Source organism: Pocillopora verrucosa, chromosome 11 (assembly GCF_036669915.1).
Source record: "Pocillopora verrucosa isolate sample1 chromosome 11, ASM3666991v2, whole genome shotgun sequence".
Lineage (NCBI taxonomy): Eukaryota > Metazoa > Cnidaria > Anthozoa > Scleractinia > Pocilloporidae > Pocillopora > Pocillopora verrucosa.
This window is the reverse complement of record NC_089322.1, coordinates 5,863,949-5,885,093: the sequence shown is the minus strand read 5'-3', so window position 1 is coordinate 5,885,093 and position 21,145 is coordinate 5,863,949. Positions and strand designations below refer to the sequence as shown.

General features: G+C 36.5%; 2 protein-coding genes across 7 annotated transcripts; one reads left to right on the top strand and one right to left on the bottom strand.

Annotated features, from left to right (window-relative positions):
* The first annotated feature begins 227 nt into the window (after positions 1–227).
* LOC131795305 (uncharacterized) lies at positions 228–13,392 on the top strand. 6 transcript variants are annotated; one of them, XM_066174355.1, is made up of 9 exons: positions 229–421; positions 1,527–3,550; positions 5,885–6,444; positions 7,200–7,645; positions 8,201–8,460; positions 8,809–9,071; positions 10,056–10,197; positions 10,951–11,074; positions 11,646–13,392. In XM_066174355.1, exons 3-9 carry the CDS (start codon positions 5,914–5,916, stop codon positions 11,749–11,751), a joined length of 1,872 nt encoding a protein of 623 aa, XP_066030452.1. In that variant the 5' UTR covers positions 229–421; positions 1,527–3,550; positions 5,885–5,913; the 3' UTR covers positions 11,752–13,392. The 6 variants fall into 6 exon arrangements, with proteins under 6 accessions (XP_066030455.1, XP_066030453.1, XP_066030452.1 ...); XM_059112879.2 differs by lacking the exon at positions 229–421 and adding an exon at positions 470–515; XM_059112880.2 differs by lacking the exon at positions 229–421 and adding an exon at positions 471–515 and having other exon boundaries at positions 8,213–8,460.
* A 207-nt stretch (positions 13,393–13,599) lies between these two features.
* On the bottom strand, positions 13,600–21,090 carry LOC131795306 (mesoderm-specific transcript protein-like). The gene is made up of 11 exons (XM_059112881.2): positions 20,913–21,090; positions 20,005–20,087; positions 19,316–19,393; positions 18,703–18,833; positions 17,863–17,939; positions 17,424–17,464; positions 17,251–17,318; positions 16,895–16,996; positions 16,044–16,120; positions 15,441–15,501; positions 13,600–14,734 (listed from the first exon to the last, which is right to left on the bottom strand). The coding sequence occupies exons 1-11, from the start codon at positions 21,067–21,069 to the stop codon at positions 14,605–14,607; spliced, it is 1,005 nt and encodes a 334-aa protein (XP_058968864.2). The 5' UTR covers positions 21,070–21,090; the 3' UTR covers positions 13,600–14,604.
* Positions 21,091–21,145: the final 55 nt, after the last annotated feature.

The window sequence follows — 21,145 nt, the reverse complement described above, 5'->3', positions numbered from 1 at the left end:
AGGCGAGTAATCTCCTCAAATATCTCATCATTTTAAACTTCTGTTTACTGTGTTTGAGTAGCGTGACAAAAAGCACAGCAAGTCGTCTCGTAAACCTCTCTTTTGATTGGTCTTTTGAAAGGGCTTTGGGCTATATTCCCTCCGCCTATACTGGTCTTTACTAAGACTTTAGCCATTGAGAAGGCGCTCGTGCGCCCGGTGTGAGCCGCGAAGCTCACATGATACGAGACTGTGAGCGAAGCGTGCACTTGATAGGAGCGTGTGGTGTGTGATTAGCAAGCGGTCTGCTCGCATCTACAAATTTCACCGTTCGTGCTGCAGCTCTGGTGAAAACGTTCTCGTAGGCTCGACACATTTGCAGCTCGACAACTCTTGTGAGTTTACGCGCTAGCTGGAAGGAGTAGGCGACGAATTAATCCTCGTAAGTGAAATGCATGCTATTAAAGGAATTGTAGAAATGGAAAATGGACCGAGATGCTTAGATCATTCCTTAACTCAGCATGGAAACCGAACTGGTAAGCTAAAAAGGGAACTGAACTGGTGCCTTTTACTCAGTGGGTGGCCGCGCTGTTATCTACGAAAATACGATGCCACAATTTAATGAATGAAGAAAAGGTTTGCGTGGGTTTTTTGTTTCATGAAAAGGAATTCAAAATTGATATTTGCATTTGTGGATTAGTTAACCTCGACGAAACGATCTTCGTTAGATAAGTACAGGAAAAGTAACTGTAGTGGAAGAAGTCGGAAAAAATCAGGCTTGGACAAAACACAACGTATTCCTCCCCAATGATAAGCGCCATTACCCAACTGAGCCACGAGGCCACACAATGGGGGCGAGGAAAGTTTAACGTGGGCTCTCCGTTACCCGTTGGGGAATTTGATCTCAAATGACTTGTGACCGATAAATGACAAGTGATTATTAGCCTTTCAACTCAAAGCGTTTCTTTGCCCGAAAGAGAGAGTATGTTCATGAGGCCCTTAGCAACGCAAGCCTGCTAGAGGTCTGCAAACCTCTCCTCCACTGGTATCAAATCTTCGTTTACGCCGCATTAAAAACGCGCGTCCTGCAGTCTTGTAATGAGGACCTACTCTAAGCTAAGCTATGAATTTATACTCAAATTGCGTAAATCAACTGGAAAGTGCAGAATGACAGGGTTAGTAATATCATGTATTTCTAAAGGTTGCGATTACGAACTGTCGTTCGCGATCCGCTTCTTGGAAAATAGAACAACGAATATCAGTTTTTCACCTCACACTTCTTTGTTTCGTCTCTTTCAAGAAAGGAGCATAGAAACACAAATTGAAAACTTGTAGACCGTTTCGCTGTCGAACTTTTCTCCGCAGTTTGACTGATATCTAATCTAATTAGTATAGTTGAAATTTTTCATGTCTAAGACTTCCTCTCTGCGAAAAAAAAAACATTTAAGTGATTACTTTTTGTGGTTTGAAACTAGAATTTAATTATCATAGGAAACATAGTTTGGATATGACCTCATCCTTTATTCAAGTTCAACTTTCATTTTTAGTGTGAAATTTGCCGCCATTGTAGAGAAAGAAAATGGAAAGGAAAGCACCACAGAAGCTGCCATCACATACGAGAATAAAAAGAAAAAACCTAACCAGCATAAATACGGAAAGTGACAAACTTTTGAATCTCGTAACAGAACTGCGTTGGAGTGTGTTGATCAACGAGATTAGCTCAGAATTCGTGAGGTAACCATGCGCAATTTGAGGGGAAAGATCGAAATCGCGTCGTTTGATGGCGTTAAGAACTTTTTTTTTAACATATGTATACAAAACTATGACAAATTTGGCATCTGGGAAGGCCAAACGTTATTGAGATATAAGAGGAAAAACATATCCTTCACAATACAACTATTGCGCCAGAAATGAAAAAAAAAAGGTTTTAAATTCCGGTATCTTAATTGTTCCACGCCGGGATCTGGATTTTCAACGTATGCAAACATCACGTACTGTTACATCCCACGTTGCATTTTAAGTCATGATTTCATTTTTTGCGGTAAAGTTTGTTACATGTATAGATTTCATAGCCGTGCTTCGGAAATAAACAACTTGATTACATGACATTGTTTAGTCATCGAGTGAAGAAATCCTACCAGAGCTTTTTCCTTTTCGGTACCTGTTTTTCTTTTATATTAGCTCCTATTGCAAAGTTTAAGAATGTAAATTAAAGCCTTTGTTCGCTTTTGAAGGAATAGGCCTAACGCTGGCAGTCTTAATTTGAACTCTGTCCGTAAATTTCACCGCGCTTGCGTAGAGCAGAAGCATGGCCAATAAATTCTTGGGAGGTGGAGGAACTTTTAAATTTTATTTCACTTCCTGACGTTAATTGCAGATTAATTGAAAAAAATCTCGTAGAGCTTTTCATGTTTGAGGGAAATTTGACGTAAAGGTATTCTTAACATCTAATTTAGTTACTTGAGGATATCAATGGGATATCGCTTAGGGAAAAGCAAGATTTTCAAAGAATTGCGTGGTTCCTAGCACAAAAGACCGGGAAATTGCAATTTTCTCAAGGGAGGTAGAGATCGTTTCTGTGCTACTTTGTAAAAATATTTGTTAAGTAAATAGAGACGACACGTCTGTAAGGCAACACGAAAAAGACAATTTGAAACTATATACTTAAGTATAAAAAAAAATCTTGCTGCAACACGCAGTTCGAAAAAGAAAAATTGTATGTTTATAGATGACTTTTGCACTTTCTGGTGAGGAAATGCGAAAGAACGGAACTAGCGAATGCAAACTTTATTACGAGTTCTTGTTTAAGAGATCAGTAATTGTTGGGTCTGTGTAAAGTTTCTTCCTTACATTTTCATGTCTATTGCAATATCGCTCGCTACGTTTAAGATTTTGTTAATTACAGAGAATCTTGCATATCGGACTATCTCAAAACTCTGTTGAAGACTGTAGCCAAATACTCAACAAGTTTCCTTCCTCATAGAAATGTTAATTTTGAAACTAAATATTCCGTTTGTCAGTTTTTGCTTGGGTTTGTCCATTCTTGTGGAGAAGAGAAAAACCGCAAATACAACCTTAAAGAAAACAAAGCGAACACCTTTACGTGCGTTTCTATGGCGTGAAAAATTACAGTGTAGACTTAATATAAACAACAATAGCCTTGAATTTACTTTTCAAAGTATTTGAATTGATTTACATGCCTTAATAGGTTATGCTAATGTTAATACAATAAAGTTTGCTGTGTGAGATCAGAAGATCTATTGTCTTCGGGTATTTGAGAGAGATCTTTTGTTCCATGCACGTGAGCATTCATGTTAGCACCTCTGTTTCAAATATGTTTCTCACCATCTGATTGGTCCGGATGCAAATTTCCTACATCGTGATTGGTCATCAGTTAATAGGACACATGAGACGTAAAGGGTATTTAAATATTCGCGGTTGATGAAAGTCAGATTTAGTGACAGTGAAATTTCTTCGAGGAGCGAGTTGTCGGCGTTGTTTCGACCGTTTCTTGTCTTCAGGAATAACTTTCCGAACGTGTCTCCTTATTGAAGATCAAGAGAAGCAACTGGTAAGTTTTTATAACCGCTTATCGACTAGTTTTGGAAGTTAACGGGGCGAGCTGTTTAACCTAAGGGATCAGAGCCGAGAATTATTTGCCTGTATTGTAACACCAAAAAATGGCTCATTCCTTCTGGGAAAAAAATCTTCAACAAACAGCGATCTAACAGGAAAAGGGTTCTGTTTTTATTTCAAGAAGAAATTTTCCTACATGCCTAGCATCTGATCGCTTGAAAAAACCTCATGGAATATTATAAATATAGCAGTGTACAGTTTCCGCTAAGTAATTCGTGGAGCCATGGATTACCTTAGTGAGGTTAATGTTGCTCGAATTTAGCTCATCTGATATTTGTGTTGATGGTTTCGCAACTTCGATGAAACACGCTTTAAGTTCTATGACCGAGAACGAGTTTTACTTTATAATCAAAGAAAAATCCGAGTAATTCTCCGTTATGGTTTTGAGTTCTTTGTGGGCGATCTAATGCATATTTACATGTTCTACAACAAAGCTGGAAATTTATTGGCAAGTTTGCTCGATTTTTAGATGTTTTGTTGGTAAAAATATAGTGATAAATCTCCCTCTTACTCTAAAGTGGAAGAATATAAGTCAAGAAGGGCAAAAAATACAAGAGAGAACCGGCTTTTGCTTGCAGAAATTTCCCGAGCGTTCATTGTTATTGTAAGAAAATCTTCGAGGCGTTGAGGTGAGATGGAAAGCGTTGATGTCGAAACAACTGCAAATCCAAATCGCTGTATTTTTTTTAACGTATATATAAAGAGCGTAATCACTAGCATTTACTTTGCAAGTTTTTTTTAATTAATTGCGCTTAGTTTCTATATCAGTGAAGACGAGCAAAAGTTCGATTCGTTTTGTTCATGCATAATTCTTAAATGCCACATGTCATAGCAATTTGGTATCAATTTTTAATCTAACATGTAAAATGCAAGGCATTGATAATTCCGTCAAAATCGGCAAAGGAAAACTCGACAAGCCCGTTGTCTAACTTTCATTTACAAAGCTGAAAACTGATAACATTTTGGACAACTAGGACAGCGCGTTTTACGAGAGAAATTGAAAGTTCCGAAGCCGCGGAAATATTCTTTAGCTTCATGAGCCGGCAGATTTTTCAGTAGTTAGTAAATTGTGAATCTCCGATTGCCTTAGAGAATATATTACCCGAACTGAAGATCAGAAATTTCTCCATCTTCCATGTAAAAAGGGTCGATAGTTTCCTGCATGGATGTTTTACAAGCTCAGAGTGAATGTAGGTCGCCCTCTTAAAATTTTCGTGAGTATCGGGTATCTTTCGAGATCAAAACAAATTTCCTTTCTGCAGGGTTCTTACTAAAAAAAAATAACCCATGAATTTTAAAATATCACCTCTAAATTGGCCAAGCCCTTCCTGGAGTTTACCGCATTATCATATCAATAAGAATATACGCTCAGATTTTAAACAAACAATTTTTGTTCAACACTGGGCAAATGTAAAGATCGAACTACTGTCTTCAGCGAGGACTCAATCTAGTCGTGTGTTGCAGAAGTGCTCAGATAAATAAACTCCCCGGCGAAAGAAACGGTCTGATTTATCTACAGCTTTGCTTAAGAGCTCACTTTGGCTGTGCCTGGATAACTATTTTCAAAATGTTTTCCTTTCTCTGCTTTCAATAAATTGCGGTGGGTCAAACAGTCTGCTTACTCTATCCTGTGGCATGTTTGGAATGGGATTCCCCTGGTATAACTCATTAGTCGTGCATACTCGAACCTGTCTCAAATAACGTGATTTTGCCTTGAAACCACACTTGAACAAAATGAGAACTGTTGACTCCACAGATCAAATGTCAAAAGGCAATCACATGCTGACAAAAAAAATGCGAAAATTCAAATTACAGCACTGTGGTTTTGTAACTAGTAGTGGTGAGTTCAACAAGGCGAAGTCACCTTAACCTCTTGTTTCATCAAGGTATGTTATTTATTATGTTCAAAAGCTTTCTTGAAATTTGATTTGAATACCTGGATTGTTATCATAGGATTAAAGGACTCTTATTCTTACAGGTTTGTTTTGGTAATAATTTATCAGATTAAGCATTCAAAACTCATGAAGGCTTTTGTTGGAAAATACTTAACCCTTTAACTCCCAAGATCTCATTAGTAATGCTCCTAACTGTCTGCCATACAGTTCTTGTGATGGTAGTTTTGAGAATTTGGTATTGATCAACTTATAGTCCCTTGACTAATATTTTCTTCATTCTCATCCCTTGTCTGCTTGATATTGTACGGAGAAATTTTTTCTTGATCACTCATGGGAATTAAAGGGTTAACTTGAATCTACCTTTCAATCCACAGTGCTTCCAGTCTAGATCCTAGGAAAAAAAATGCCTCCAGGGACAAAGAAACGAAAGACAGAGGATTGTTGTTTTACAAGTTGTGTTGGTGGTAGTCCAAGATATATCACTAGACTTTTTCTTCGTGAGCGAAGAGCAAGTGGAATTGAAAGCATAGGACAGTATTTTGGATGCTTACCTCCTGAGATGCTGAATCTCTTATTCTCTTACCTAGATGCTCCAGCACTGTCCTCAATAGGGGCAACTTGTCGTGTTATGAATTCACATGCCAAACGTTTATGGAAACCATTGTGTATGAGGCTGGCACTTGTTCACAAACCCACTGTTTTGTGTGTGGCAAATCCTTTGAGTGAGGAATCAATATTTTCATATGATAAAGCTGTTGAACTTTGCACAGGTGAAAAGCGCTGGGAAGTAATGGCAGCAAGGAGCTGGTTATACTCAAAATGGCGCTGTGTGGTGTGTTATCGGAACTGTTCTCATCGGGTAGATGTTCATTTTGATGTGACGCTCTGTGACAACTGTCACCCTTTGTTTTACAGACGTAAATGCCATGCCAAGGTATGTCGAGCATCAGGTGTTTGAAAGCCCCAATCTTCAACAGGGTAATAGTAACACTTATAACACCCCTCCCCTACTGAGGTCCTCTGTGCCTTGGGAGGGGTTTATAATTGTTACTTTTTCTCTCTGTCGTAGATTGCTGCTCTGACACTTTAAAACTTTTAAGAAGTGTATTTATTGCTGAAAGAAACAGTGGAGGGAAGAGCCTGGTGCTCTGCATTCCTGTCTCTGGGGGAGAGGGAGTGCATGTTAATATAGGCTCCATTTCTGTTTTTGTGTATTTCTGACTGACGTGCATGGTCCTCTTGTGAAGAGAGGGGCATAAGCTTGTTTCTTGATTGTTGACCATAGTTGAATGTAAGAGAAGTTGGCAGAGACCAGAGAAAAGTTCTACATCCTGTCATGGGAATGGAATAATCTTAATGTTTTTGACATTTCCAATCCTTGCAGTATGCAAGCTAAGACCTCAGTCTTATTTGAACCTGCCTGTAGTAACAACTAAGCTCACTACCTTTTTATCTGTAGCTTAGTAAGTATCAGAGAATACAAGGAATTAGGATGCAACTCTGCATGCTTTAGATTTTTTACCCTTGCCTCATGCTTGTGACATTTGAGGCAAATATCATCTTTATTTCCTTACCATGCTCAAAATTGACCATATTTCTTAATATATTATCAGTGAAAATTTTTCCTTCTCATCTTTAAGCTGATACTTACATTTTTACAAGCAAAAACTCCTTTTTTTTCTCCAATAGGAGCAATTTAGTCTCACTGAGAGAGATCTTAGGACGATTGACAATGACTCTTATGAGTTCCTAGTATCAGATCTTGTTACTCTTGCGAGAAGGAAATATGGAAGTAGAGAAGCACTGCAAGACAGACTTAATCACAAACAACGGCAGAAGAACATGAGGGAAGCAGAGAAACAATGTGCTTTGGTTCAGCGAGAGAGGGAGGTTTTACGAGCCCTTGAAAGTATGAACAGCTCCTACAGTGATATAGAAACTGTTGATGCAAGGTGCATGCCATATGTTAGTACTCCTGCAAGTTACCAGTATGCTCCACAACAATCAGCGGAGGATGCTGCAAAGTGGTTGATTGGATGGAAGAATAGACAGGAGACAAGGCAGAAGCTGCTAATGGCAGAAATCGAGGCACGGTCAACTCGGTGTAAGGGGTGTAGAGCTCGCTACGATTACAGGTAAGGTGTTTGAATTACTTATCAGTTGAAATGGTAAAGGTAAACTCTACTTTCAAGCCAAGTGGCTTACAACCAGGCAGATCTTCTAGTGGTCTCCAAAGTATGAGGTAATCATGAATATTAAGCATGCATCAATCAAATTGGGGTTGGCAAGAGGTCTGCCAATGATCTTACCAGAAAGAACTTTCCAGTGTAGAAATGCTTGTGCCAAAGGACTAATAATACAGCCCTGTGTACAAACTAAGGACTACGTGCATCTCATATATTGGTAATCTCTACCAAAATCTTTGGTTATTTATAAGGAACCTTTATGCTATATTGATGAAATTTTAGCCAGACATTACATGTTTAGAGATAAAACTTACAGATCAATATCAGTATCTGGGCAACTGCCCGCCTACCCTTCCCCTTACCCAACAACAGTCAATTGATAACAAGTTAGGGTGAATGTTGGGTTAGGGGAGGGGTAGGTGGGCAGTTGCCCTGATACTGATATTTATCCAAAATTACTATTATACTTATTTTAATAGATAGTAATTGGTGTTGAAACTACAGATCTCTCTCCAGGTTACCATCAGCCATCAAGTGCACTCATGTCCTGGAAGAAAATGCCACAAAGTTGATGGAAACTATTAAGGAACATTTCAACCATGACATACTTCACTACACACGACATGGACAACTGAATATGGAGACTGGAGTCTATGATATGGAGCACCGATCAGCACAGGAACTGTTCTTGCGAAATGAAAGGAGAACAAAGCTGATGGAGGAATTAGAGATCAGGAAAACAGAGTGGCCTTCCATTTTGAATGGTATGAGTTAACCTATATTTTGGGACACAGCAAAGATTAATTTACAGTGGTGAATACCAAAGGAGGGGGGTCTGTAACCAGCCCAATCCCCCTCCCCTTCCCCATCTGACCTGCAGACCTGTATCAAAGTTTTGATCTGCTGTCAAAATAAAAAACTGGATCTACCTTTGAAATACTGTGACAAGTCTGTCTAACAAAATTATCCTTAAGCATTGTTTCCAAATAAACAAATTAAATCAATGTGACCTAGTTTGTAGAAGGAAATTTTGTCAGATGGAACAAAGAATTTCAGGAATATTCTCCATATTGCCGCCACACCCTTTCTACTCTTATTTCTAATTCAAACAGGACAAAAAAATGCCATGAGCTGCACCTATGCCCAGGACTTCATTTACAAAGGTGTGGCCATACTTGACAACGATGGGAACAAGTGTCGTCTGCGTAATGCTAAGGATGTGGCCAGGGTGATATTAGCGAAGGCATGTGGTTGGAATTCAAGAAATAAAGAAGTAATGAGTGAATTGGAAAAGAAAGGATTTTTTCCACCATTTGATAGCCTCAGACTGGAGAGCCATCTTTTGATGGATGATTTTGTTGAGAGCAGTGTTGTGGTAAGAAAAACCTTTTCATTGCAAGCACATAACAGTGTCATAGAGGTATTCTTCTCGTATGAAAATAGACTTGCACAATTATCTAGGCTTTTCCTGATTTTGAAGCCTTCATGTAGGAATAAGGAGTTTTGCTAATATTCTTTTGTGGGATGCTCTGTGTATAGTGGAGGATTCCCTGGTGTTTTATTAGGCTAGCTAGTACTCAATATCAGACTGAAAAAAATAAAGGAAAAGATTTTTGGGCAAGAAAATAAAACACAATAACCCTGACCAGGACTTGAAGTAGGACCTAAAATCATATGGAATCCAGCTCCCTGTTACACTAGTGATGGTGTACTCTGATCCTCTCTACAAGGGTAGTTCTCAGAAGATAATTGTGGTATTATTAACTGAGTTGATAATGTAAATTGGCCACTGTAAAAAGTTTCAAAGCTGCTGTTTTGAGTGTTAGCCCATTGTCAGAGCTGTGGCCAATTTACATTATCAGCTCAGTTGATAATGCCAAAATTATATTGCTATAATTCCTCACCAACACAGCACCACAATTTTTAAAAACACAGTCTAATTCCATTTTGATCCAAGAAGGACTGTTGTCAGCAATAATGATTGACATCCTTGGCAGAAGTCATCATCAGTTTAGCCGCTCAATTATTAGACCATGTGATCAAATACCCCCCTCCTCCCCCTCCCCCACATTCAAAGCATTAACTGTATTGTATACTGTCAAACCTTTAACTCCAATGAGTGACCAAAAGAGAATTTCTCCTGACGTTATCAATACAATATCAAGCAGACTAGCAATGAGAATAAAGAACAAGATCAATTAGGGGATTATTAGTTGATCCAATACCAAATTCTCTGAACTAACATCAAGAATTATATGGCCGGTAGTAAGGAGAATTGCTGGTGAGATCTTGGGAGTTAAAGGTTGATACATCTCTTCCTTTGAAAACTTAATAATTCTCAATGTTGTGTTTATTTCAGGTTCATGGCGACAATATCATTGCTTGTTCTTCAACTGAGGTAGCAGATAGAATAGCTGTGATCGAGGGCTTGGAAGAAGAACAGAAATCATCTGCTGCGCAGAGATGTGCAAGGATTTATGCTGAATGCAACAGGAAACCAGGTGAAACTTAACCCTTTAACACTCAAGATCTCATGTAGTAATTCTCCCTACTGTCTGCTATGTAGTTCTTGAGATGTTGGTTTGGAGAATTTAACAGTCTTAATAGCTAGGTCATGTAGAGAGTTAGTAGGTCTTCTTAAGCTCTGTTTAAATTTGAATAAAATGAAACGCATATCAAATTGATATCATACCAGCAACAAGAAAAATAAAAATATAGTTTAGTTTGCTGATGGATAAAACACCCTTCATTAACACTGCATATGTGCAGCTCATGAATTAGAAAATAGCTTATAAAATTAATTTTAATTGTTATTATTAAGGAGAGATTTTTAATCAAGGGTAATGGAAATTTAAACCAGAAATCTTTATTAGGCATGAATTCAAATACTCTGAGGAGGTCTGACCTTGTTCACTTGATCTCCAAGCTGCAAATAGTGCATTTCAAGTAGCCAATTGTCATTATCATTTTTATGCATACTTTTAAGTAATGATAGACTAATTTAAAAATTTCAAGACTCTTAGTAGACATATAATAATGTACTTGAAAAAATGATTTGTATCTGATTGGCAAAAAACAAGTGCATTTTTTGATTAACTCAAGTGAAAAGTTGAATACAAGTGCAAATTGCAAATAGCACATGTGCAGTAAGATGTCTGACTTGCCTGAACGAAACTTGACCTGGAATTCCATTACCTAGATGGCCATAAATTTATCATCTCTATTAACCAATTTTCATCATTACTTTTATTCAGACATCACTGCTCTGAGACAATTGCGGAAAAACAGTCTTGTCAAAAGCTTGAATGTAAAGTCTTTTTCTGAATGTGGGCCCAGCTCTGATCGCCGGTGGTCTCCTGCCCATGAGTTCATCAACTGGTAGGTTAACCTTCTTGTCTTAGTCCTTTATAACTTTTTTCTACTTTACTTGCCTGTTAATCAATACAAAAATATTCACAAAGCGTGAGTTGCAGAGCTCTGAAGTCTTGCCCATTAAGTGCGAGACTCTTACCAACAAATTTAATCTTGCACTCTCCAACTAAAACTACTGTTTCTCACCCATGTAAAGTTTCTGGTTTAAATTGTTGATTTTGAGAGGGCAAACTTTTGCTTTAGTTAAGTACCCACCTTTAAAATAATTTACTCCTTGCTCGCCATCAAAAGAAATTGTTGGTCAGAAAAAAGGAACACATGTCTAAGCTACCTTAAATTTTTTCACAATTTCCCAGAAGAGTATGCTTCCACTCTCCCTCAGGAGAGTGATGCATCACAATCAAAGCCATAGAGGTTTAAAACCTCACAGGCTGTCAGCAAATCCACATGATTGCTCTGTATGTGAAAAATTGTCTCAGTATAATTTCTTACTAAGAAGATTATCAATGACAAAGAATTAAGAGTACTTCTAAATTTATTCTTGATATATTTATTCATAAATTTTTGTCTGTTGCAGTGGAACAACTACGTCACTTTTTGGGTACAAGGTGACCACGCCTGAGGCAGTTTCATCTTTGATAAGGCTCAAACAAGAAATCCACTCTCAAACGAAGATGCTTTAGAATCTATAGTAATGTAATGTTAATAGTGATTTTTGTATAAAATGGTCAGTATGCTATTTTGTTGGTGAAAGGTGAAAGTGAGTTAATTTTCCAGCCTTAGGGTGATATCCAAATTATGGATGTGTTATAACCAAGCATCATGGTTCCTACAAGTAGTTTCAGAATAGTAAAATTTACAACTACTTCCTTTGGTGTAAACAACAATGCATCAAATATTAAAACTTGAGCTTAGATTGTAATAATATAAGGTAAAAAATTTAGCTCCGTTATGTCAATCTGCAGTAAATTCAAGTATTAACATATCTTAAATCTAAAAACGTCAGCAGTGTTCTGGCAGAGAAAAAATCTTCTATTGATCGTGTTCTGATTCCAATTTTCAAATTGTGCGAACTACAGTTATTATCACACTATTAGAAATATACATGGTTCACGTTTAGGTTAATGAGAGGGTGCGATCCTCTTTTATTAATAATAATTATTATCTATTAGTTTACTTGGGGCATGATGGTCATGTAATATTTTATGAAGGCTATTTGCATTTGTGCAATTGAAGTGCTGATAAAATTTATTATGCAAGACTTTTTTTGGCCTCTTTTCTTCTCAGATCTTCCAAACCAAAATTTACATGCGACTTTCTAGAGGTAATCTTCTGTCCTGCATCAAAAAAACAAAATTAATCTTACCAAGAAGTACATGTAACAATGATCAACTGGAAAAAACTTATTACAAAATTTATCCAATTTTGGAAAGAACTGAACTTCCATGTTATGCTGTTTGTTTTGCATTTAATAATTATGCAATTGAATATATAATTGTTTTGGATTTTTTAACGACTTTTGCCTTTTAGCAAAGAGATAAATCGTCATTATTGTGCCATACACAAAATTAGTAAGCTTACTTCTTTCAAATGCTTCACACCATCAGCCATTTCTCATGATTTTAGCTCAGTGAGTTTGATGTGAAATCTTAGAACATCTCCCCTAGGTGTTGGGAGAAAATCCTATTAGGTCACTCCTGAGAGTACCAGGGTTAAAAAAAATAAATGAAGTTCCATTTTCTTTCTTTTCTTTTCTGAAATACCATTTGAGGCAGACCCTAGTTTAAATGTTCACTAACTTTCTATATACGTTTTGAATCTTGTTGTCTCTTCAATGGTTTGATGTCATTGTTAAAAATTACGGCAATCTCTTTCCCATGAAAACTCTCTTTAACTCAAATCCAACACTACATGAAGACTTGCATTTTCATAACTGTACAGAGAAACTCAAGAATTTTTTGCACAAGAACCTTTTTATACCAAATGCTATACAAGGAGTGAATGCTTTAATTGATAAATATACTTGTGGTGGTAGTGAAAACCCCACTAAGCAATAGTTTTCTCAACAGAAACATTAGGACTGCTGTTAAATTGTAGATTCTAAAAGTTCACGAGAGTGATTTAAAAACTAAGCAGCAATTGAGCTAGCTGAGAAATCTAAGCTGATACTAGTGCTCAAGAGGTTACAGTTGTAATAGAATAATATTATTAGAATAAAAATTTAGAAATTAGTGGAGTTCAAGATTGACTGTGCAAACATTGTCAAGGATCTACTCTTTCCGGTCTTGTTACAATTCAAACAGAAGGTTATTCAGATATTCAAGAAATAAACTCCATTCATCAACCCTTGTCACATGTCATTATTTAATTTAAATTTATTATAATAGTTACTATTATTTTGACCAGACACTACATGTGCTGTGATTAGGGATTATAAACTCTTTAACTCAAATTTGGAATTCTCCTTACTGTCAACCATACAATTCTTATAATTTTAGTTCAGAGAATTTAGTATTAGATCAGCTAATTATCCCCAATATTTTTCTTTAATCTCATCACTTATCTGGTTGATATTGTATTGATATTGTAAGGAGAAATTCTGTCTTGATCACTCATGGGAGTTATAAGGTTTGGAATGCTATGTTCTGTACCAGATGAATTGAGTTTATCTACTGAGTTGATAATGTTCTTTGGCCAAAGCTCTTTCAAGTATAAATCATTTTTCAGAGAGAGTCAAAGAGGTCATTTGGCTGATCATGCATTACATCCCCTCCCATCCCCTCACTAAAACAACAACAAAGGCCAAATACAAACAAACTAACAACAATCTATTACAAAACACAGACATGCGCTTATTTTTAACAAGTTGAAAAATACACCTCCTTCATTTCATTTTAACATTCAAATTTATTTTGCATTCTTCTGGAAACTCCTTTGGAGATTTCTTTGCCTATTTTATGAACAATTTTGAGACAGTGCAAACTGACTCTTCCCAAAGAAGTTAACCTAGGTCTTCATCATTTATTATTTCACAATGTTCTCATTCTACTGTCCTGCTTCATGTGTAGCCAATCATCACTATTTTCTCATTCTGATCTAGCAGTCCTCATTTAAAAAACCTAACAAAATTCTCCCTACGTAATACAAACTTATGTAAAGCAACTTCATAGGGGAATCTTGGATTTGATCAATTAGAGTGTTCAAGGGTTTTTTCAGAATAAAAAATTTGGATCAATATCAGTATCTGGGCAACTGCCCACCTACCCCTCCCTTAACCCAACATTTTAACCCCAACTTGTTATCAATTGACTGTTGTTGAGTTATGGGAGGGGTAGGTGGGCAGTTGCCCAGATACTGATATTGATCCAAAAATTTTTTTATAATCATTAAGAATTTTGTTTCAGGTAAAAATATATGACACTTAAAATTCAAGATTATTTCATTTCCTACAATATAACACATGTGTAAGCTTGTAAAAAACATTTGCTAAAAATTCAAATATTACTGCTATTAATGTTAGCTTAAAACACTCAAGATTACTCTTCTGAAATAACTCTGACTAGAAAGTGTTCATATGCTGCCATGAATCCATCTGGATCTTCCCAGTGTGGGTAATGTCCAATATTCTTCGACATTGTTGAAAATGTCCCTTTAACAACAAGTTCCCTGAAAAAAAAAAAAAAAACTTTAAATGAAATTGCTTTGAGTAGAAAGATTGGTTCTTTACTTCACTAAAGAGCTGAACATTCACCATCCTTCTTATTTGATGTTCTAAAATTATTCAAAAAGCAGACTAGACTTAAAAAAAAAAAACAAATCACAGGTTAATGGAAGCAACACCCTAGACAAACAACCCTCGAAACAGTAAATAGAGTGATTAGCATCTTTTTTCTCCTTACAATATCACCTTGAACCCTTTGCTTCCCAAGACTGACTTACATCTAATTTCTCCTTACAATATCCCCCCTGAATCAAACATTAAGGTCACAAGAGTAAAGGAAATGATCTTGATTGTTAAACAAATTCTCCTTGTCAGCACCTGAGGAAATCTGTAGAGAACAGTATGGAGAATATGCATACTGATGTTAGGGCGTAGAGAGTTAAATCAAACACTGACTTTCATGAGAATACACAAATTGATCACCAACATAAGCAGCTCTTGACTGTCAAACTCTCCTTGTCAGTATTATAGGAAATGTATAGTGCTGCTATAGTACAGTGTGGAGAATATACATACTGATGTTTGGGTGTGAAGGGTTAATGCAACTAAAACCAAAATGTAGCTTTAGCAGTTTAAGCATTTACTCTCACAAGACAATTATTAATAGAATATTTAATTTACTGATGTAATACAAATATTAAAATTATTTACCTGTATTTGACAAGTGTTTGAGGAGGATTGATTGGATCTGCAGGTCCATAAATAAAATGCACTAAAAAATAGATAAGAGAAATACAGGTAATACAAATTTTTTCTTGTACAACAAATGCATTTTAAAGTACTAAAAATTAAACACTATTCCAAAGTGAAGAAAGCTATGTTCTGGAAGACCAAATAACTGTGTCTTTATGGCAGAAATGCCCATCCAATCAATATATAAATTGATGATCAACACTTTCACTATCTAAGTATGTCATTTTTTAAAATTAGTTTTAAATTCATAATTTTCTAAATTAGCTTAGGGTCCCATCGATTCACTCATTCAATTCACACTACATATGAAAGTACCCCAAAGAACTGTGGTTTTATCCAGATATCAATTAACATCCTATGGCTGCACAGTCATTTTCATTCCACACATCAATTGAGAATTCAGAGTCATGTAATAATGCCATCTGTGATGGTTGGATCTGAACTAGTTGAATTCCACATGACTTTATTTCAGTCCTGCCCTCTCATTGGTTTTCTTTATTTTGTGGCCCTGTTCTCCACAAATGCATTGTAAGTTGAAAACAAGGTACAGTTTTCCGTTACCTGGCACTGTTGTGGTTTGCATGATACCAACCCATCTTGCTCTGTTTTCCTTCCTCTGATTTATGTACTGAAGAATGCTGAAAATAATATTGGAGAACAAAAGATAAAGAAAGCTGTATGCAAATGTAAACTTTACTCCTCTAAATCCAGCGAGTAGTTTCTTTTGCCCCATGCGCTAACTGTTTGCCCTAAAAATATTTGATGAACATTTCAGACATCAGTATTAAATACTCTGTTCTGATCTGAATAATACTATTTTAAAGCCAGCAAATATTTTAAAACAAATCTTTATTACAATCCTGGTCTAAACTTGTTAGGACACCTTCAATATGAATCCTTTAATAATACTGTGGCTATTCAATATGTTCTTTATCTGTTGAAAAACTCACTCGTATTTGAGTGTTCTTGCCCCTCCCCACGTGCACATACCACCCTCCAAGCAATACTGAAACCAACTGCAGCTTTTCTTAGTGTTTCCAGGATTCTAATAAATATTGGAAAGGGGTAGGGGTGCTGTTGCCTACACCATTTTAAAACACCTTCATTTCTAATCGTTTTGCATTAGGTGTTCCAAGAATTCTATTTGAGATTGTAAGTCAGTTGGAATGAAGGTATGTTAATGCGCTTTGGTCGGGCAATTAGCCAGATTTCACCTAGAGTTCTCATTTGCTTCTTGCAGTAGGGTATACGTAATAGAAAGAATAACTGATCAGAAGACAGTCTCCACAAAATACAGCTTGGGTTTGAAGACTTTCTGGTTGAAATATTCTCTTGAGTATTTGGATCCATTTACAATTTATGTTGATGGGACAGATGTCTCTAAAGAGACTGAAAGTTCCAGGTGAGCTTACCTGGGTACTACAAGGTAGCCATCTTTGTGTCTCATGATGGTCCAGAAATCTTCTAGCTCTTCTCTAGGAGGCCGTGTGCCCGGACCAAACACTGAGGCAAGACTGGAAAAAATTATTTGATGGTTTTATCGATTGAGTTGATAAATTGTAAATTGGCCACCGTGGAAAGATTCTCAAGCTAACATTCCAAGCACTAGCCCTTTGCCTGCTCGAAATGTCAGCTACAGAATCTCTATGGTGGTGAGTGAAAACCTCCTTACATCCAATGGGCACTGGTTTGATTCCATTAAGTTTAGGTTAAGAAAACTTAAATTATATTGAATTGGAAGTAGAAGCTAACTTGTAGCAGTGTGTACCTTCTTGCAAAGATTGGGTAGCTTGCTAGTCTTGAAATGAGAGGTCCAAACCATGGATTTGACCCTAACTGTAATGATACATTCAAATCATGAACAAGTATCTTATACCACTAAAAGTACTTCAATTGTAATGATACTTAGTTTAATAACAAAAAATTCAAGCAAAACAGTACCTTCTGAATTACTTTAGGGAAGTTTGTGTCAGGAAATATACCTTAAAATTGATTAAAAAAACCAATGAGAGATTTAATAAATAGTTAAGCATTGATAATGAAATTAACTTTTTCTATTAGAAAAGTAAAAGTTATCATCATTGTGCTGATACTCATACAAATATGAATAACATTTTCACAATAAAAAATTTACTTTCGGAACCTAGTAACAATATGTGTAATAACTTCTTTGTATTGAATCAAAACTCCTCACAATCCATTGACTTTTAACCATGAAATTATAATTTCTCATCATCTCATCTATAGGTAATCCTGAATCTAAAATTTTAAATATTGGGGGTTTCCCAGGGGCTCCTGGCTTGTTTAATTGTATTCTGTTTTCAAAGGGCATTTCTAGATATCGGTATGAGACATCAAGTGACAATAAGAAGCTGTTTACCTCCATTAGTTAAACAAAGGGATTCTATTTTGACATACTCTGTTGGATCCAACCCTTTCTTTTTCCTTTCCTCATATCTGTATAACAAAAGAGAACAAGATTTTCAAAGAATCCAGGATATAATCATTGAAACAAAATTTCAAGAACAATTTTTCTTATATATAGAACTTGAAAAAGAAAATTTTTAGTGTGTTCATGCTTGCACAAGTAGAGCAAGTGACCAAGACAGAATTTCTCCTTACAATATCAATGAAATATCATGCAGACCAGTAATGAGAATATAGAAAAGCATCAATTAGGAGATTAGTATGTGATCCAATATCAAATTCTCCATACACACATCATAAGAATTGAATGGCAGATGTAAGGAGAATTACTGATGAGATCTTGGGAGCAATAGGGTTGATGACGTGGTCCTACTAAGTACCATCACTAAGAATCTTGGGAAAAATTATTCTTAGTAGCCCTTTTAAGTTCAGAGTTTATATTCTCCATACTGTTCTCCAAATATTTGTGAGGTGCTGACAAGGAGCTGACAAGGAGAATTAGTTTAACAATCAAGAGCCTTCTTAGTTGATGATGATTTCCTTTACTCTGGTCACTGTAATGTTTGATTCAAGGATAACAATGTGAGGAAAAATTGGAAGCCAATCACTCTTTGGATTGGAAGGGTCAATACACTTTGTACTATTTCCAAAGCATTAGCTTGCAGACTGTCTTATTAAGTAAACTCCAGAATAGTGCAGTCTCATGCAAGTTGTATGCAAGTTAGGAATTAAATACATGAAAAGGTGATAGAGTGCAATCTAAAGTAAAAACTCATAATACAACTATCCATACCTTGCTAACATCTCAAGAGCCACCGTATCTCCCAAGTCATGGGCTAAAATGTGAACTTTGGTGATTCCAAGATATTCTAGAAATGCCTCTTGTAATGTGGCTTGCTCCATTACTGTGTATTCTCTGTCGCGCTTGGTAATTAAGTGAATATGAGTACACAGTCAGCTTATTAACTGGGGTGTGGTATTTATCACTACTGACAACTAGTTACTACTTGATATCATACTGCTGCAACTATTTGTGTGTGTTTCATATGAAAACTTCACTTTAAACCTTTAACTCCCATGATCTTTTCAGTAATTCTCCTTACTGTCCACTATAAAATTTATGAGATGTTACTTCTGAGAATTTGGTTTTAGATCAACTAATAATCCCCTAATTGATACTTTTCTAGGTTCTCATTGCTTATCTTCTTGATTTTGTATAGATATTGTAAGGAGAAATTCTGTCTTGGTCACTCATGAGAGTTAAAGGTTGAACACGGAGGAAGAGAGTGCAGAAGGAGATAAGGAGCAAAGGCAGGAGAGCTGATGTGCAAACACTCATGTGGAAGATTTACTCACTAGCTGTGTTAAACATGTTTAAAAATGACAACCTTCCTTTTTATACTTACAGGTTTATCACTGAATCCTAACCCAAGCATATCTGCTGCAATGACTCTTCCAAAATTTCTTTTCAGTTTTTCCCAAACCTGAAACATTCCATAATTAGAGCAAAATTTTTCTGAATTAGAGAATCACAAAGATGTCATCAGTTCTTGTTGAAAAACCTTTATTTCAGAACTACTAGATGCAAAAATAACAGCCCTAATGCTAAAATTTTCAGTTGAATGAGGTGCAATAAAATTACGGCAACCATGTTTTGATATCAAAATATGGCTCAGTTTTCAGTGGCAATATGTTGCTATAACTAATTATCCCTGATGGAACATTGAGTGATTGTTAGGCAAATGAGATTAGCTGCCTAAAGCTGGTTACATACCTGGTGATTTCATTTGCTGATTGCTGCAAATTTAATCACAGGTGAAAATAAATGCTCCCTTACCTGTCAGATATTGGCAATTTTATGTCGCAATTGCTGCGATTAGTGAAAATTGCAATTGCTTCATCGTTGAACACCTGGCAAATTTCACTGATTGCTGTGATCAGCATTTAAAATCACCAAGTATGTTGCCAGCTTTATGTAGGATCTTTTTTCAAAAGATAGAACTAATTATCAAATAAGAAAAGGCAAAAAGAGATACTTGACTGAGAAAAGGTAATTCTTTTACCCTCTTCTGTCTTAAATATAGATCAAGCTTACCTTTGACCAGTCATAATTACTGGTAGGAAATCCATGAATGCAGAGAACCACAATATCATCATCTTTCTTATAACCTCTAAAATCTGCAAATAATTTTGTTATTCACAAGTTTTTATCAACAAGGGTAAAGTCATATGGACTGATATCACTGCTGTCTCCTGACCTGACCTCCAAAGCATGAAGTGACTTTGAGCATTGCTCCCACCTCCCCCCCTGGGATATCATTCCATCGTAGTGTTAACCACCCCCCCTACTCTCAAAGTTTCTCACCGGGTTTCCAAGGACGTTGTCAGTACCCATGTACTCTTCGGTGATTAAAGAAGGGGATTTAGAGTCTTGACCAAGAAGACAACACAAGAGCCTTGGTCATAGCTTAAACCTAAACCCAACAATCAAAATGTTCCATAGCACCAAACCATTAGGTCGTGAATAAAGCCCAATAGCGTCTTTCATCCTAACAAACCCTCTTCACGTCTGTGACGATGAAATCGAACTCGTTTGGAATGTCCAGTAAAAATATAAAAGTTATCAAGCTTGCTTTTCTTCGGCATGAATTCCATGTATTTTACCCTCAAGTTGGTCTTGATTTTTCCAGACATGATGGGGATTGCCACGCTAGCAGTGACTTGTATACAAAGCTTCTTTCATTCAATTTGAAAGAGGTCTTTGAAAAATATCCCCTTCTAACGCACGACTTACGACGAAACTTACATCAGCTCAAGGAATTGCAGTCGATTTTTCATTCCAAGCACTCAAACAAAAATCGAGAATCTAACTGAAAAATTCTAATTAATTTTCTAATTCCAGCATAAAAATCAGGGTAAATTTTCAACTGACATGCAAAAGACTGTGCGCATAAAAACATGATATGATCCGAGATCAAAGCACGCTCGCGCGCCACATCTAACCTTGATAAAATATCGCGTTCCCCTCATAATTAAAGTACTGTCCCATTTTCCGCCATTCCTTTAGCCTCTGCGAGAAATTTGGAGCAGGTAAATTGATGAAAGAAGCAATTGCAACCACAGCTACGGCGCAAACTATTTGAAAATTGGAGATCGCCATGTCATGCAGTCTTGGATATGAAATCTTTCGCGCGCGGCCTGGAACAAAATAAATAACTCTCCCCTCCCCCGCCTTT